This window comes from Aquila chrysaetos, chromosome 3, assembly GCF_900496995.4.
Source record: "Aquila chrysaetos chrysaetos chromosome 3, bAquChr1.4, whole genome shotgun sequence".
Taxonomy (NCBI): domain Eukaryota; kingdom Metazoa; phylum Chordata; class Aves; order Accipitriformes; family Accipitridae; genus Aquila; species Aquila chrysaetos.
This window is the reverse complement of record NC_044006.1, coordinates 6,405,050-6,424,550: the sequence shown is the minus strand read 5'-3', so window position 1 is coordinate 6,424,550 and position 19,501 is coordinate 6,405,050. Positions and strand designations below refer to the sequence as shown.

The 19,501-nt window shown below is 47.2% G+C and overlaps 1 protein-coding gene across 1 annotated transcript in view; it reads right to left on the bottom strand.

The window, feature by feature from the left end:
* Positions 1 to 7,619: 7,619 nt before the first annotated feature.
* The window catches only part of PMEPA1 (prostate transmembrane protein, androgen induced 1), a 53,228-nt gene continuing 41,346 nt past the window's right edge, over positions 7,620 to 19,501 (bottom strand). Inside the window, 3 exon segments of the mRNA XM_030009457.2 lie at positions 7,620 to 13,328; positions 13,330 to 13,479; positions 13,606 to 13,659. Coding sequence (XP_029865317.1) covers positions 12,930 to 13,328; positions 13,330 to 13,479; positions 13,606 to 13,659 — 603 coding nt within the window. The 3' untranslated portion in view covers positions 7,620 to 12,929.

The window sequence follows — 19,501 nt, the reverse complement described above, 5'->3', positions numbered from 1 at the left end:
CCGCGTGACTCCTAGGTGATAACTGCCAGCGGACAAGCAAACACATCACTTGAGTGATTATGCGGATACCTGCTGAAAGAGGGGGATTTTCAATTATGCGTGGCTGATTTTCTACATGTACATCTCCCGTTATTCGGGGAAAATCAATTAGCAAGAGTCATTTGTTTCTGAATGCATTGGTTGGAGAGAAACATTAGTTCAGAAACATTAATTTCTGGACAAATGTTTACAATTAAAATGCAATTTTGATTCCACTCAAGTCCTATACTCCCACCCTGTATCTCTTCCAGACCTGGAGAAGAAACAAGAGTCTCTAGGACAGGCAGATATCAGGGGTCGCAGCGGTGGGGAGTGCCACCCCTCCGTTTGCCATGAGGACATTGAGATGCGTCGAAGGACAGGGCTGGGGGACTGGGCTGTTTCTGCAGCTGAACCTTGTTCCTCAAGCCATGAACAAGTCCTGGGTTAATGGGAACCCAGAAGCAGAGAGGAGGACAGCACACAGATAGCACACGGGGATGGAGGACAACATGATGCAGTCCCTGTGGGTTTGGGTTTTTTCTGCGTAGGACTGATAATGCAGAATTTCTTTAAAAGCAACACGTACCTGTGCTGGATGACATTCGTGCTGTTTGCCCAAGTCCTAAAGTCAGTCCAGAAGCTGAAGATCAAGACAGAAAGTGAGCGATGGGCATAGTCTCCTGGGGGTGTCCAAAACCCCCACGCATGGGCAGCACACGCAGAAGCAGCGACTTGTGGCTGCGCTTTTACCCACATAAGGCACTGAAAGCCAGAGCAGGAAAGCAAAACCAATGCTTTTTCCCATAAACCAAAACTTTAAGAGAAAAGACAAAGCCAATTTTCCAGACTCACGTTTGGTTCCAGCGATTACTCACAACTAGTTACATTTGTCGTGACTCAGTATGAGAAGACCTTGATTTAGGGCAGAAACTTCACCGAGGAGTCGGGTATCTTCTGACGAATCGGAAGAGCTGAGTCAACTTGAACAAATTTTTTAAAGTTAGTCTACTTCCTTAAATCTTTGCTTCATACCGTGCTTTTCTACACCACAGGGAGTCTCAGTTATGTTCCTTGATACTGTCCCTTTGTTCTCCGACACAGCTTCTCAAACACCACGCACCCCGCAACGGAAGAGTCTCCTTTGAAGCATCGCCAGGCTATAGGCAATGGTGACCACATCCTTATGCGTACATAAAGAGCAAGTGTGCTGAAGGGGCCTCGCCTTCCTCGAGATCTGTTGCACGTAAAGCACCTGTCTGCATCGCCTTCTGTAGGGCTTTTCGGCAATAAAAGTTGCTCTTCTGCCACAGGTTACTCATCGGATCTAAATTCTCAGCAGAAGGATGCAAGCGCATCCAGGCACTGTGCAAATTTGCAGAAACTGTTTATATAAATAGTTTATTTGGGCATTTACAGTAAAATCTGGCCTGCAGAGTGTAAATACAGTTCCAGTTTCATGCCACTCTTACAACATTACTGTAAATCTAGTCATATTTAGTATTTTCCCCTTCAAGTGCAGGAATTATGTACCCAGCTGACCTTGCACTGGCACAGGAGGAAAGGAAGCTTTCCAGACCTCCTGTTTGCAAAGCAATAAAACATAGCAGGGCTCAGAGATCAGAGGGAAAATAAACAGATCTTCTCGCTCACCCTCCCTCACTCCCCTTTTTTTTCCTCCCCAGCTTATATTTAGCTCTGGCTCCTCCATGCCCCTGGGAGGACTGCCCTGGGAGCGGGGAGGCACGGCACCAGGGCCGGGCTCTTGGGGAACCTCAAGCTTTCCTCGTCGGAACAGAAAATCAACAGACCTGCACAGAAGAGCGGAGGAAACAGCAGCTCTCACAAGAGAAAAATAGAGATGAGAAAAGAAAGCCGTTGGGCCCATCAGGGTTGTGCGTTGTTCTGTTTTCAATCTGATTTTGCTCACCTGAACCTTGCAGGGCCTTGGTTCGAGATTCAAGGAAAAAATAAATCTGTCTGTGTGCGCTGTGATGGACAAGTACATTAATAAGTTGTCTGGAGTGAACATGTGCTTACAGCTCATCACCTTCCCTGAGAAGGCCACCGGTGGGCACTCCCCAGAGTTAAAACCCAACCCAGCTCCCTCCTCGCACTCACGCCAGCTCTGCCGACTGCCCCCGACCTGCACAGCCTCTCCTCAAAACGCCACGAAGCACCCTGAAGGGGTTGGTCTTGCATGACTATTTTAGAGCTCCTAAAGCGGTTTGGATGCCTAATTCTTACCCATCTTAACGGGTCCAAGTACTAAACCACTGTAAACACCTCTTGCAAAAAGGTAGCTGACTGCATTCCGTACTGAAGATACTAACTCAACGCCACAATATCAGAGCAGGAGCTGCGGCCACAGCCCCATCCTCTGTTGGTAACACAAAGGGGACACAGCGTGGCAAACTGCGAGTACCCACCCGTGACACTACAGTGTCTGCCTGGGACTTAGAGCCGCTGCCACATCCTACTGATGAGAGGCTCGGCAGAGCTGCTGTGGTCCCCAGGACAGCACAGCCATTCCCCTCCCTGGGTCAGGTATATCCATCTTAAAGGTCTTTTGAAGTAGCCCAGTAGCTTCTGCGGTATTGGGAGATAAGAGAGGACATCCGTGCCAAGTTTCCAATGCAGCAAACCCCACCTTTTTCTCTCCATTTATGCCTTGACAATAGCGAGGCCGCAGCAGAAAGGAGAAGGTGGGAGCCTGGTGCAAAGCCACCTGCCTTGGTGCAGCGTGCTGCTCGGTGAGCAATGCGGCAGAGGTGCTTTATATTTAAGTCTCCGATCTCTTTTTTTAAAAACCAGGCTGCTTATTAGCGACGCACATCAACACCAAAGCAATAGCTTTGTACTTCAGAGTTACTCTGTTAATCAAATGCAACTTCACAGAGCCACGCTGATCTAATTGTTCAATGTCCAGGTTCCCTGACTTTGCAAGAGATAAATACTCCGAGGAGCTGCATTTTGACTGGCATCCAAAACTCACCACTGGTTGCCGCGATTGTGATTTATTGCTGCTGCTAACAATCAATCTCAAAGCAACTGTGTGCGTTTGAACTGAGAGTCGGGACTGCGCGAGGCGGGGGGAACGAACACCCACCAAGAGCTGACAGCTAATGAATCCTGACCAGCAGTCAACGCTCTCCCACATTTCTGCATTGCAAAACCCACTCCAAGTACACCGCGTAGACTGCTTCATGTCACGTCTCCTCTGCCTAGTCCAGAGCCATCGGTCTGGTCAGCCAGAGCTCTAAATTTCATTTATGCACCTTTTAATCTTACCTGACAACAGGCTCTCCATATGCAGAGCCAGGGAGGAAGCTGGGGAGCGGTGCGGCTACCGACCCGACCTGCTGGGCAACACCAAGGGATGCTCTCCAGCGGGCAGCAAGCCCCGCTCATGTGGGGAGCAGCAGGTCACGTCCCCCCCAGGGGGGAAGGCAGCCAGGGAGGAGACCCCAGAGCTGCGGTGATCGATGCATTTTTGGCCACAGAGGAGGAAAAAGCACACCTACAGCTCCTGCAGCGTGTGGCTCCAGGACACCCTGAAGCCCAGTTTTGGGTACCCTAAAAAAATGCCATAAATCTCAATCTCACCTCAAAAAGAGTAAGCACTGAGGTAGCTGCTGTTTCAGAGGATTTGTCTTTCCTTTGCATCACTCGGCTTCAGAAAGCTGGGGTATCACTGAACCAAAACTCAGTCCCACCTCATGCTGCTGCAGAGGGTGGTCAGGAAACACCCTCTCCAAAACCTCCTCTAGCTCCTACTCAGCAGAAGAGCAGAAAACCCCCCAGAGGCAGCCACCACCCTCCCTGGAGCTGCTTGAATTTGCCTCCTCGGCCACGGCAGGATTGTGCCCACCTGTGTCAAAGCCACCAGCTGCCCCTGCCTGCCCGCTCACCCAGCAAAACCCACGGGACTTCAAGCGCTGGGTTCAAAGGAGAGGGGTGAGCTCTCTGCAGGGCTCCTGGGAAGGGGAAAGAGGGAGAGGGAAGCAGTTTTGACCCCATCAGACCTTAAATGAAGTGAATCTTGAGCAGTGATTTTCCAGCCTGATCATGTCTAGGAGCACAAGGCAGGAATTATTTCCCCTTTTCTCCTGTCCAGTCTTTTCCTTTTGCTACTAACACTGTTACACAGTCCTGTTTTATGTCAAAGCAGTGGGAATTTCTAGACTCTTTTTTTAAAGAAAAAAAAAAAGGATAGAAGCAAGTGTTTGGAGTAAATTCCCATTACAGTCAGGATAGTCAACAGCAAGGATTCCTGTGAGAGCACGTTGCTTTCTTAATAAATCTCAGTGTAACCCACCACCGCTACACTCGCCAGGAGGGAGAATTTGTGCCTCCAGCCACCTTACTTGGGGGTTTCTGTCCCTGGTCAAGGCTTCCCCTCCCTCGACGGTGAGGCATGTCTCAGCCTGCGCCGGGGCTTCGGGGCCCTGGAGAAAAAAAAACCCTCCAATAAATCAACCCAAGGGAAAAGCAGCCTGAGCAGGTTAAAAAGCAAGAGGCTGACTCCAGGTTTTACAGCTTCCCCACCTCAAAGCACCCGAAGCCATCTCCCCCATCTTTACTGGGAGGGAATCTGTGGTGGGGACCATCCCCGAGCACCCGGACTGGAGCTGAACAAGCCCAGGGGGGTGGTGGTTTTGCTTTGTACCCTCCAAGCACAAACCGGATTAAATGCAGGTGCAGGCAGCAACTTGGCGTGAGCTGCTGCCGAGACCACACGAGAATTTAATCATCTGCCAGGGAGAGCAGGAGCGGGGGTTAACGCGGCTCCCGAGGAGGGCGACGGCAGAGAGGAGGTGCCGGCAGAGAGAGGGGAAGAGTTTGGGTTAGGACAAGCAGCTAAAATATGGAGACAAAAAGCGAAGGAAAAAAAAAAAAAAAAAACCTGCTGTGAAGTTCAGATACTTTGAAGTTGGAATTTACACCTTCCAGCGAGTGCAGCCAGGGAGGGCCAGAAGCGCTGCAAAAACGGTTTTAATGCTGGAAGCGCAGGGGAAAGCTGAATCTGATTTCTTAAGTCCTATTCAATTTGCAGCACAGAAATCTGTTTAAAATCAAAGGCTTTGCCACTTGTGGTTTCCAAAAGTCACAAAATTGTTTCTTCTGCTGAGTTGCACAAAAAAAAAAAAAAAGAAAAGAAAAAAAAGAAAAAGGGTTAAAAATAATCTTTTGCCAATCAGCCGTGCTGCAGTGTCCCCAGATCACCTCATTAGCCGTGGAAAGGTAGCTTAGTAACAATATTTCTCTGCCCATTCCCACGCACTGCGCTGGTTGAACTTGGCTTTTTTTTTTTCATTTAAAAAAATTCCCCTTTGGAAAATGTGGTTTCAGCTGAGTTCCCATTTTCTGTGGGAAGATGTTGGTTTCAGCCATGAATCCAAAAACGAAAAATGTCATTTCAAAACAGTGATTCAAACCAAACCCTGCCCTTTCCCCCACCTCGCCGCGCCTGAAGCAAGGTGGATGTTCCCCACTTGGATACTTGTGATCCCGAGCTTGGGGCAGGGGCATTGCCCCTCTCTCAGAAATGTAGCGTTTTGGTGTTTCTTTGCACCTGGGACGGGAAAGCAGGTTTGGAGCCGCTCGAGCCAACACCGGGGCCATCGGCATCCCGCCACGGTCACCGAGCTCCTCATCCCGCTGGGGCCACGCTGCCCCTCGCAGCCCGCGGCGTCGCGTTCATCAATCAAATCGCTGTGTTGGTAAAGAAAATCAACTCCTCCCCGCCGTGGGTTTTCACCTTTCTTCCTGCCGGCCCTGATCCCACAAGACTCCCGTGCGCGGTGTTATACACCGAGTAAGCCATTTGAATTTTTCTCTGTTATTCACAGTGCATCAAATGGGACATCTGTGTCTTTGCAGGATGGGGGTTTCTGCGAGTCGTGTCAGCTCCTGCGGAGCTCCCGCCGTATCGAGGGTTAATAATCCCGGCCGTGCTCACACGTGCGTGGCAGCTGAGGCAGGAGCAGAGCTAATGAAGATCGCAACAGAGACAAAACTCACGTCTTCATTACCTGCTCGAACACCCGCAATGGGGGAGTTGCTTGTTTTGGTCCATGCTCTCAGGTTGAAATGCAGATGCTGCTTCCTAAAAGCTATCCCGTAGCACAGCCCCGCCGGGAGCCACCACCGGCCTCCTCGCAAGCCTGCTTGAGCTGCTAAGGTACCGTCCCAAAAGGAAAAAAGAAATCCAGGCCTGGAGAGCCTGGCTTCAGGACAAAGCATCACTCTTGAGTGCAAAGGGGTTAAAAATTTTAGCTCCAAACACTCATGTGAAAATTGGTCAGTCGCTAAAATGGAGTGAGCAGGGTTCTGTTCATTTAAAACACGATTTAGAGGAAAAAAGGCTTCCTGGCTAGGTGGTGGTTTGTAAATGGACTGGAAGGCACCGAACGCTGGCAGCACAGAGCAGTACTGCATCCAACACACTCTCTGGTACCTCCGATACACCACCTCAAGTGCTCCGTGATGCCTCGAGAAGCCCGCTTACACCCCCAAATCGTCACTCGCCGCTTCATCCCGGAGCCCAGACTGCTGGGGCCGGTGTCCTCCGGTCTAAAACGGCAATGAGAGCAATTTAACCCCTAGTGCTGCTCATGAACCTCGCCTGCACGACAACACACTCTTCCTCCAAGCGGTACCCCAGCCTTTTGGGACCCTCCGGCTCCCTCGGGGCATGGGGATGGCACCGGGCTCGAATCCCCACCGCTCGCCGGGGCTTGGAGAGCAGGCAGGGACAGGCCCCTGCCAAACATGCCCCCAGCCGTGTTACAGCTGCTGACACTGGGGTATGCTGAGTAATTTGGGTCTAAAGGTAGAAGGGCTCCAAACTGGACTCGGTCGGGTATAATTTGGCCCATCAGAGCCTGTGGTCGGTTACTGGCGAGCGTTCCCCGAAGCCAGGAGAGCCCCGCCGACGAGCCAGGCAAGGGCACGGCGTTAAAAGCAGCCGATTGCTTACCATGGGAAAAAATTGAAGCGTTCCAACCCAGAGCAGCTGCTTTCCAGTACTGGATTGCCCCGGGTTGTCTTTCCAGCAGCAATGCTCAGAGGACACCGGGAATCCCACAAAATAAACCGCAACTGGGAGGCGAGTGGCACAGTTCCAGGATCAGAGCTGGAGGGCTGGGTTTGGGGTTCTCCTTCCTGGGCTGCAATTAAGCTGCTTTAAGTCATTACCAGTGATATTTTCCCAACTGGCCATCGGCTCGGGGCTGTGTTGCAAGTAACCGGCCGTGCAGAGCATCCAGGCGTCCCGCTGAAGTCCACAGGAGCTCCTCGTGCCCACGGCTCCCCCAGATTAAAGCCAAGTTTCCACCGCTTGCCCATCCAAATCACCTGGAGGGGCCGCTCGGAAAAGCCAGGGGCCGCTTTCAAAAATGCTGCCGCCTTAAACAGAGGTTTGCCATCAGCCAGAGAGAAGGGCTGGGGAGACCAAGGGCTTAGGCAGAGCTGACAGCCTTCAGGCGAAGCCCAGGGATTAATTACTACACGCTCCTTAGTGCCAAGAAGGAACCCAAGATCTGGGTGGATCTACAGGACATCCTTCCAAAACACAAAAAGAAAACCCCCTGCAAATGTTTAAGTTTTCAATCATTTTAATGTGATCACTGCAATTTGACCACAGTCTCAGAAAGGAAAAAGTCACACAAATTATCTGTGCTTAGGATTTGAGTCAATCTACACAGTTCTTGTTGATTGACGGTTATTCAAGTTAAGACCTTCTGACCATCAGTGATGTTCTTGGCTGAAAGGCAGGATCGCAAGTGTTGGACATACTGGTGCAAACCAGGAATGCTTCTTCTGGGATTAAAGACGCAACACCTGATCTACTCAAAAGAAAACAGAATTGTACACGCACACACGGACCGAGCATGCAGATACACCGGGAAACAGCTACAGCTTCATGGGAAAAAACACGTTGTGGCAATACAGAGGTTGGCCTGTTATTCAGAAGGCTACTTAACAAGGAAGGGGGAAAAACCACACAAATGTCCAAACCCGAGAATATTAGTTTTCCAATATTCAAAAAGAAAATAGGAAGAGCTTTTGAAATTACATTGTGTTGGCAAACTCTGATTTTTGGGTAACAAAGCAAAAGGTGAAGGCAAATTTTCCAAAGTATTGTAAAATTTATTGTATAAGTATTGCAGCTTTTAGAATGACATATAATTGCCACTATCGGTTACTGTTACACAATAAGCATTTACAACAGATTTTTGTAAATTGGCATCAGAGTACATATTCATACTAAAACAGCAAAATATAGATAAGTACTGCATTGCATGTGCTGTCAATAGTTTACATAAGTTTAAACTTGAACAGAACTCAGGATACAGGACTGCCTATAACAAACTCCAAAGCCAAAGCAATGCAACTGGAAGTTTAAGAAAATATTAATACAATGAAATGTGTCTATAAGGCAGGCAAATTAGGACTTTAATGCTGTCCTTCATGAGCTTCTATAGTACAGCAGAAATTTGAAGCACGGTTTCTGGAAAACGTTTTTGTTTTTTGTAGCTTTATGTTGTACATAGAAAATCTCTGAGCAATACAGAGACAGAAGAGATTAAAAATTCATTCTGTTCTCGCCTAGCACTGTTAATGCTACACATCTGGTTTCAGTCTTTTCCTGATCCTTAGTAAAAATGTTGGGCTTTTATTTCTTTATTTTTTAATATAGCAGTTAGTGCAATTTTATAGTTCAATACACATACAAAAGGGTGATTCTCCAGAAAGCAATTGGATTTCCTTATAGCCCCACTTCAGATAGAATGAATTTCGTAACACTTATGGATACAACGCACTAGATTAGTAAAACTGAATCTTCAAACCGGTGCGATTGAGGGTTGTGAAGGGAACACAAGTTTTACCAATGTCAGCCCCAAACGAAACCCATCCTTCCTCACCATCCTGATTGACAAAGCCACGTTCCCATTCCAGGCCATTAAGATTTGGGGGCACTTTAAGGATGCTCTTTGCCATACTGCAAGCTACGAAACTGTAAGATTAACAACCCCTTTTAAAGCTAACGTGACTCTGAAAACTTCGAGCAAAAAGGCAGGCTAGGACAAGAGGTTGCTAAGCATTAGCAATGCCTTGTTTCTTCTGTATTTGTTTAAAAATAAATCATTCTTAAGGGGCCTGAATCTCTCTGCTGGCAGCTGCAAGACGCTAGAGACTCCTGCGGAGCAGGACCGCAGTCCAGCTTCTAACACAGTTCTCTCCTGAGCTGCATGAAGGCCAGAAGGAAACGAGTAGAGACATCAGCAAGGGTGTGCAAAGCAAATTCTCTGCCTTGGTGGCAATACGGGACACGGGAATTGGGAAGAAATGGACCCCGAGGCAAAAAAGTAACATTAAATAGTAATAATAATAATAACAATAACAACAACAACAACAACAATAATAAAAAAGAACAGACTGTTATTTCTAAACACCCATTCAGAACTTGGAGTTGATCTGGGCCCCAGATCTGGTATCTGCACTTGAAATTCACGCTTCTCGGGACTGCAAAGCAGAGGGATGGACAGAAGAAAGACAAAAGGTGACAACTTGGCTCTGTCGAGGTGGACTCGAGTGGCACCCGCTGCCCAGGGACCTGCACCAGCAGGGGGAAAGGTGGCAGCTTGGGTTTTGTTTGTGCACGGCATGGACTGAAAGGCATCGTTTGCAACAGAAATTTAGCGTTGACGAGCCACGCTGTTTCACGCTCATTAAATTCCCCAAACTAGAGAAAGAGGTAAATGAAACCGGACCCAGGAACTCAACAAACTGATCGCTCAACTGCAGATGCTTGGGGTGATGCTCGAGAAACAAAAGCTCAGACTGGGGAGCGAATTGGGGAGAGAGAAAAAAAATAGGGAAAAAACCCAGAGAATCGGTTGAAATTTTGAGGACTTCAAAGCAGGAGAGCTGGGTTTAACTGCACTGCATTTTTAGACCCCCTCCCACCACCCCTCCGTGCCTTTCCAGACCATACCCCCTTCCCTGACCTCTCTTTGGGGTCTGGTGACGCCACGCGAGACGACAACCCCGTTACTTAACGACCTCCAGTCCCCACGACACCTCCTTATTCACTGCTCAGTTTTAAATGTGTGATGCATATTCCACCCAAAACCTGCTGAGGTAACCAGTTTTTTTTGTAGCAAACAAACTAGTTCAGATCACAGAACAACACCCCCCACCACCACCCCCCACCCCAACCCCAACCCCACTATTCACACATTTTGGCTCAAGAGGGCAGTAGATATTATATTTCGGTTTCTCTTTTGGTTGGTATCTCATTTACAATATCCACCACAGTTTCCTACCTCCCCGGGTAGAATAATGTGCATAAACGTGTTCAAGTTCCCTTACAAACAGCCGGAGAAGAGCAGCGGCAGCAGCCTGCGTGGCCAGGCACACGGAGCTGCTCCGGGGAGCCGGCAGCGCTGCCGGGCAAGAAGGGACTGGAAAACTGAATGCAAGGTCCAAAGGAGCAAGAGACCAGACGCTGGTTACTCGTGACGCTAACGATGATTTTGTCTTCCCCTCTCTAAAAAGGGAGGGTTACTGTTTCTTTAATAAGGCACTAAATAGATACGTTACATAAAGGAAAGATACATTTTAAAAACTCGTATAAATTCATCAGTTTTGTACCTTTCGTGACAAACTAGATTTATTCCTTTGTATGACTTTTTTTTTTTTGTGGCTTTTTTTTTTTTTTAGGTCATCAAAATTTAGGTTACACGACTGTAAAGCTATGAAGATTTCAAGAGCTGTGGAAAAGCAGTTTGAAATATTGAGAAGGTACAGGACTATTTCTAGGCAAAAATAAAAAAAGCAAAAAATAATGATCAAACTTCAAGTTCAGCTATTCATCATCTTCTTTAAAATATATATAAATATTGTTCAAATGGTCAGAACTTCAAAACTGTTCTCATGGTTTTTTTTTTTCAAGTAATAGAAAAGTTGCTTAAAAACAATAGTTATTGCCTTTATATCTTTCATTTATGTCACTCTACTAGATAGCATCCTGCAGAAAATGAAATCACACCCCCTTGTAAAATCTTCGCTCTCTGTGCTTCCCCTACCCACCCTTCCTCGCGCTCAGAGAGATGCTCTCCCGGCCGGGGAGACGGGACCGAGAACAGGTTTTTTCCCTTTTGCTTTCTCTCTCGCGCGCTCTCAGGTTTCTCACTCGCTTACTCTGTCACGTACAAATTCACTGTGAGGGTAAAACACCTACCAGACACCTACGCAATATAAAAATGTAAACAATAGCATAGTAAGACAAAATGCTTCCAAAACCAAGATAAATTACAGACGCACAACACCCGGTGGGTAGGAGGGCAGGTGGGACCATGCTGCTGTGGATGAGGACATCTTCACAAGAGGTAAAGGGGATTTGCTTCTAAAGCATTAAGCGTATTTCTTTAGCCTTTAATTAATACATCACAGGAGCAGACTCACTTCCATCTACTGTATCTGACACCTCTTTAGCTAGGATAATAAAGTAAAAAATAGCGATGACCAGAGGCAGCCCGGGGGATGACGGAGCTGCGAGCCACGGCTGCACCCGTTCATCCCAAATGGAGGTTTGGGAGGTTAATACAAAATGAAAATGACTTTCACTACCACCACACTTTTCAGCTCGTACTTTCAATGAGATATTTAAAGCCCAGCTGAAAGGCAGCCGGTGGGTATGTTACCATCTACTCACATTAACTTCGATTATCGCTGCTTTAACTCCAAATAGGGCCCTTCAGTTGAACATTGAAAGAAATAAACCAAAAAACACTTTGTTCCTTCAGACACAGAAGTTTATTCTCATCCCCACCACCCCCCTCCAAAAAGTTAGAGGTTGTCCAAAAAAAAAAAAAAAAAAAAAAAAAAAAAATCAAGTAATTTTTGTCTGCTTCAGTCATTCCTGACTCTCAGAAGCAGGGACTTTTTATTTCACCTTTTTACTCCAATAATCCTACCAGATGACATACAGACACACACCAACTCCTCTTGCTTTGTAGGGAATGTATAAAGCCGTGACTGTTGGCGGCCACGCGCAGGGACTCTGGAAATTAAGGATTTGCATAAGATGCAGTCTCGCTCACCGCTCCTCCCAGGGCTGGCATCTCCACTTCAGCGTTTTTCCACCCCCTTCCAGCTACTTTGTTCTTCACTTCGACATATATCCCTTAACAGGTTCATGGTAGACATGATAGAGGCTTTGACCAACACAAGCACTGACATATTTATATTAAAAAATAGTGCAAAATTTCAACATTTATATAAATAACTCTAAACCCCTGCTTTTGATTTTTTTTTGTTTTTTGTTTTTTTACAATGTAATACACACTTTTTGAGTTGGCACTCAAAAAATTGCCATTTTTCTTCTAGTTCAGAAAACAACTTTTTTTTTTTTGAATAGGCCTCTTCTAATACAAAAATACTCCTGCTCCTTACACATACACTTTCTCTTATTTTTAATATATATTTATATATTTATATTGCAGATCTTTAAACAAAATGTTTTTTGTGCAAATATTTTGTCTTTAAAGATAAGTGAAATAATCAAACAAAAAAAAGCATTCACACACAGCTCAACTAGAAACAAAACAGAAAAAAAAAAAAAAGGACTACAGTTGATTTTTTTTTCCTTTTTAAACGTCTAGACACAGCTCAATAAAGAAATGTTTTTGCAAGCTTGGTAGGCTTGTGCATTCAGACCAGACATAACAAGTAAATATTTATACATGGAGAGATGGGGAAGGGCTTTTTTTTTTTTCTTTGCTCGTCTTCCTCAACTCTCTCTCTCTCTCCTTTTTAACGAGAAGTGCAGAGTGTTTCATTTACTTTCTTGCTTTTTTCTTTTTTTTTCTTTTCTTTTTTTTTTTTTTTTTTTTTTTTTTTTAAAAGGGGTGCCCTTTTTGTTTCTCTTTCTCTTTGTTCCACGCGGTTGTGCTCTCAAGGCCATTGATTTGTGAATGATGGAGTCTGCTGCCCTCCAAGATGGAGGGCATCCCGTTGTTGTTCTGCTGGTGCTGGTAAAACGTCGACCCGGGGTAGTGCCCTATCACCTCGCTGTACGTCGGCGGCGGTCCCTCCATCCTACCATTGCTCCCGTAGCAGGTCGCGCTGATGCCAGAGTTACTGCTGGGGGGGCACGGCCCCCCATACACGGAGTTATCTATCAAGTCACTGTCAAAGATGGTTCTGTTGGGGGGTGCCCGGACCGACTCTCTGTTGAGCTCCATTTGCTGCTCAGGGTCTCGCAGCTGCAGCGTGCAGGGTCCCTGGTACGGGGGGGGGCTCCTCGCCGTCCGACAGCGAGATGGTGGGTGGCAGGTCGATCTCGTGCTGCATGTAGGGGTAGGTTGGCTGGAATCTGTTAAAGCGGTCCCTCTGCAGAAAGGATGGCACTGCTAGGCGGTCGCTGGGTCTCGGGGTGTAGATTTGCTGCTGAAAGGTGGGGGGGGGGAAAAAAAAAAAAAAAAAAAAAGAGAGAGAAAGAGGGCGAGAAGCGTGAGATACTGCAGCCCGGGACAGTGGGAAAGGCAGCGGCACCCGCACCCGCATCACCCTCACCTCCGTTATTCCGTTCCCCGACACGGTGCTTTCCGAAGGCCACAGGCTTCCCTCCTGCATTGGAAAGAAGAGAGCGCAGAGTGAGTCTGACTGCCAGCAGCGGTTAAGCTCCTGCTGCAAACGGCTCGTGCCGGGTTTCATCCTGCACCGGAGCCCAGGTAAGACGCCGCTGCCGTCAACGCGCTCCTGCCCCGGCTGCAGCAGCACACAGCACGCACCCTCTTCTAAGCGGACAACCAGCTCTAGTAGGGCTATCGGCTATTATCCTATATGCTGGGTATCGTACGGGTATATGCTAAGGGTATTAGCATATTACCACTGAAAACAACACTTCTGATTAAAATTTCCCTCCATTTTCACCTCCATTTATATTTAATAGATGACTTGCAGAATGAATGATGAGAACGACACCGGCAAACAACGCTCTCCCATTTGCAGACGTCCCCCCCCCTTCCTCACCCACACCCACCCAGCATGTTTCTCTCCCTGGTTCAAACATGCCAGAGGAGTATTTTTCAATTTGTGAGCTGTGGGTGATTCACAAGACATCAGAAAATGCTCCATGAAATAATGACAAGATCAAAAAAAAAAAAAAGGAAAAAAAAAAAAATAAAAACCTCACACCCACATTCTGATGCACACAATCAAGGAAATCATGGGAAAATAAAGATAAGTGAATAACCAAATGTTAAGCCTAATTTTATTTGGCTAAAAAAATAGAAATCTGCAGCAACAGGATGGTTCTAGAGTATTTTTTCTCCAAAAGGATAAGTGGTCCTTGGTTTAAACAGACTGAGGAACTGTTGTCTAGAGACTTCCTTACACTGCAAGCATCACCCTGATCCTGCAATCCAAACCCAGGTGCCAACAACCCCAGGCACGATAAAGCCACAAGCCAATTTCCCCCAAACCATGAGATTAGTTTACAAATCATGATCAAAACAAACAAACAAAGGTTCTTCCCATTTGCTGGTGATACTCTCAGCGTACACAGTTCACCCTAGACACTTTTGCCTTAAGAACTAAAATATTTAAATATTGCTAATATTCACATATAGCAACATCCCTCCGGCAGGCAGGCTGGAGGAAAACAAGCCAGAAGGCTCGTAATTATAACCTGGAATAGCTGGCACTTCTCAGTTTCTTGCAGGTGAATCTCCAGTTCTAGCACCAGCAAGTCAGGTACAGGCAGAAGTATTTACCACCAGCGGAAAAAAAATGCCAAGGGTGTTTCTTTTTCCCCTCTTTCCCTTTAAGGTGTCCCATCCAAAGGCCATTCTCAGGCCCAGCCTTCGCAGCAGGGCTCTCCAGATGTGCAAACCACAAGCTTTCCTACTATGAAATACCTGTTTCTGTGATAACCGTGGTGGCGGTCCAGGCAGCCCGGTGAAAGCCTGTAAAAAGCTGCAACAGTACCGCAGCACCACGGAGACCTTCACTGATAAAAGTCAGAAGAGGTTTTGCCTGTCTGATGCTCCCTGGACCTTGCCCAGCTGTGAAGCACATCTGGCCTCGTACCAGGCTGCGGCATGCAAGGGAAAACGTTGCTGCATCCCTTTGCAGCTATTATCCCAGTAAGTGGCTGAACAGCAGCTCCGCTCCCCCCAGAAGCGCTTCCGAGAGCGGACCAGACCGGGGGTGCCCCCCGTGGGCAGAGCCAGCCCCAAACCCTGCGGCAGAAGCCTCAGCACCCAGGCGTCCCGCAACACGCATCCAACTGCCCGAAATGCAGCACCAGCACCACGTTAAAATCTCCAAAGCAGCCACCCATTACATCCCCCCCTCCTCCTTCCCTCCCCTGCCCCTTTTTCTTCTTTATTTTCCCCAACTTTCGAATATATTTTCTCTCGTGGCATCGCACATGGTATCAGATTGGATAGAATCCCATCAGGTTCCTGGTTTTGAAGCTCAGCTCTGCACATAAACCTCAAGGCGGTCCTGTTGCCAGTGCAAGGAAAACAGTGATTTATATGGAAATGAGACAGCCCGGATTCTTCCCCCTTCTCAGTGTTTTTTAGGGAGCATCTCCTTAGAGCAGAGGTTAAGTGCTGCAGTACCGGCACCCTCCCCAGCCACAGCTAATGAATGCGCTGGTTAAGCTGTGCACCGCATAGCCCTTCCCGAGCAATGCAACGCTGTGTTTTATACAGACCTTTAGACTTCAATATGCAACTATTTACACAGGCATCAACTGTTTAGTCTGGTCCATCTTACATGTATTTTTTGCCTGCAGGGATAGTCTACAGTCAAACTTCCCCAGCAGCCAAAAGACCCAGGAGGAACTGCATCTGCCACAGATCAAATCCTCGCCTCTAACCCCCTGCTAAGCCACGGCGCTGGCACCAAAGGGCACGGGGAGGTTTTTCCAGCACTGCCACACACGCTGCCAGCCCTTCACCTCATCGCGAAGGATGCCGAGGCTGTGGGCAGAAGCGGGAAGCACTCTGAAAAATTTGTTTACTTTGCCATGCCCCCGTGGCAGACTTCCTGAGCAGCGAGTACCCCGCTGCCTTCTGCTAGATGTTTTATATTTAACTTGGCAGTGGGCAGTGCCATGGCAATATCCCATCTGCTTCCCCCTTTCCCGGGAGTGATGTCAGCCGGCTCCCGCGAGGGCGGCTGCAGCCCGGCGCTTCCCGGCGTGCGGAGCATCACCGCGCTCAGCTGGGGCTTCCCACTGCGGCAGGCGATGGGGAGGGCGCGTACGCACCCTTATGTGAGCCGCTCCGCCAAAAACGTCCCCTACCCCTAAGTACCCACTCACCCAAAGCCTGCACCCAATATCCCACTCAGGCGTTTAGAAGAAAAGCTCTGGCTCACACCTTAACTCATCTGTTTGTATAGGTGAGGTCAAGGAGTGATGCTCCGGGCCACGCACGGATGCAAGAGTAGCAAACCAGTAGAAACAACATTAAAACGGGATCTGCAGAGATAAGGAGCAGACAGGAGACCCATTTTCTGTAGGAGCTGGATCTTGGCAGCTGTTATTAACCATTTCTCCCGGGACTCCAGGGCTTGACCTGGACACGCTTAGGTGCCCACGGCTGACCGACCACACGCGCGCTCACCAACGCCGACCCTCTGCCTCACACACTATTGTGAACCCCATCTGGGTAACTCCTAAAAACTCAATAGTGGGATTAAAATTGCTGGAAATCAGCAGTCAGAGGAAGGCAAAGCCTCAGAGACAGAAAACATACTTTTAGCCTTCACGCTTTGGCCATGCGATGACTACACATCCCCACCGAGCCAAGCAAAACCGCGCTGCCCCGTGACGGAGCATCACCGCTGTAAATCCTTGTCCTCGGGGCTCTCTTCGCTCGCCTCTGATTTTTGGAATATTAAGGACTTGAATTCACCTCAACAATGGTTGAGTCTAGAAAGCTATGGTTTTCTGAAATGAAAGCTGAGATTCTGCTGTCTGATGAGCAATACAGCTGTAAAAGCCTCCACAAGTATTCCAGGACTCACTGCGGAATGTAAAATTACTTTTTAATTTCTTTTTAGAGATCAATCTTTGACTTTAATAGAAACGCTTGTTTTAGTAGTGTCAGAGAATTTTCTCTGTAAAGCTGCATGGTGCAGATTAAGTCTCTGAGCCTTCAGGAGGACTTACATTTTCCATTTTGGGGGACAAAGGTATGCTTGGAAATTGCATTTAAACCACTTTTTGGGGGGGAGTGGGACATCACTGTTCCTAAGGTGGAGGGACAGTGCCGTTCTTATTGCAAAAAAGTTTTTAGGAGCACTTCTTAAGTATTCTTAATTCTGGAAAAATAAAGGTACTTGTTATAAGGAGACAGAGTTTAAGTACAGTGAGCATGGTGATGGAGAAACACATGATGTAATACAAGAATTCCTTGCTAGCGAGAACCACATTAAAAAAAACCTTTAGGGAAATTAATTTCTCCTTCAGTTGTAATTTTTGAGCTACAACAACAAAAAAGAACAACTCGGGCAGACCTAGCAGCATCCTGACCATGGGATGAACTATTTCAATATTTCAAAAGATGAAAAGCGTGTATGCAGCTCCAGTGCCCATCTGCGGTCACGACAGCAAAGTGAAGTTTGGGATTTTAAAAGCCCAACACCAGTTCAGCACAAGTTTAATGGATTACGTAAACCGGTATCCAGTTCAGCATAGCCTCTGCCCTGCCAGCCTCCAGCGCTCATTTAGACTGGAGCCGTTTTCTACAAAAAGACATGCTGTGCTGAATCTGAAAGGAGCTACCTTTAAGATCTTTATTATGTTTGATCCCACTGTAACGAGCTTCCCGCTTAGCACACGAGGGGCTTCTCTGTCCCACCAGGAGAGCGCTCGGACCACAGGGAACCTTGGCTGCTGCTCCATCAACACTGCCCTCGCAGCACAGACAGGGGCAGGGAGAAGGGAAAGAATTATAGAGGGGGAAAAAAAAAACAACCCCCAAATGGTACATTCACATTTCTCTCCTTAGCTCCAAGAAAGGTTTTGAAGATTCCGCATCCTCACTCAGGTCTAGCAGAGGCACGGAGGTAAACCTTGCCTGAAAAGCCATTTAATCACTGATGTGTCTGAAGGCTGAACAAATAACAGAGCTGTTTTGGTGTGGGGACTGGACCAAAAAATGGCTGGAAATTTTGACCAGGTGAAATTTAAAAAAAAAAAAAAATTAAAAAAAAAAAAGAAAAAAGGGGAAAAAGGCATTATTTTTTAAACAGTCAACAATTTTTGATTCAACCTGAAGTTTTTATTCAATCTCCATGTGATTTTCTCTTCTCTTTCCACGTTAGCCTTCTTTCCTCTTTTTAAAGAAAACAAAAAACAGGCCACTTAAGAAAACAGAAATTAGTATATTAAAATAAAAAAGGCTTGATCTGATATTTGCTTTGAAAATGTAAAATGAAACATTTTGGTATTGTTCAAGTAAATCATTCTGGATGTGATAAAACAGTAAAAAATCTGAAAATGGGAAAACAATCTTTCTGCTATTTTTAATAATTCACGTGCTCCGATGCCCACATTCTGCTACTGTTGGAAGCGGGTGCACGGGATGGTAAGAAGAGACATAAGATTTCTGTAACTCCAGGAGGAGCCGGGATACGTGCAAGGAGTTTAGCTCTGATCCCCAAAGCAGGCAGGTGCTCCAGCAATCGCCACCCTTGCACCAGCTGGTTTAAGAGGGGATCACGCACTCCCGGCCCTTTGATCTTGTTGCACAGCATCAATGAACGACCCCGAGCTGAGCTCACCGCCGTACCCTCCGGAGACGCGCTCCACAGCCCACAAAATGAAGGGTGCTTTAATCGAGCTTGGGCTTTGCACAGCTCTCCTTACCAACAGGTGTCTTTCTCACTTTGGCACAGAGCGTCCGATAAGGGACCTCCGTCTGCTGTGCGTAGTGTGTGACAAAAAGAGCAGCTATGGAGCAGAGGGACAGCCTGCACCTTGGGCATCTGCTGGCTGGACAGCTTTCAACAGCGCTGTACTGAAGACTTATTTAATAAAAGATGTTAGTTATCTCTCTCAAAGAAAAAGAAAAAAGCAAGCAATCCCAGTATTTGATCTTTTTCCCGCAGCAAGCATGGATGTGATACAACGGAGCACGGCCCCACACAAACCACCGCAAGGCAGCACCGATGTGCTCAGCCTGCCCTGGAAGCCTGCAGAGGAGAGGGCATGAAGCAGTGACCTTGAGGAAGCCCTATCGTTTAAAGAGCTTTAAGATCCTTCAGGGTGAATGCTAAAAAAAAAAACCAACCAAACAAAAAAATCGGTACAAGATACCCCTGCACTGAAGACAGAGCCATGTAGGCAGCAGTGAATAGTACACGCTCGCCCTCCAAAAAAATGCGATGTCTTTTCTCTATAGGTTCTTTTAAGTTTCTCTGAGCTACTGCATTTGAGGAAACTGCA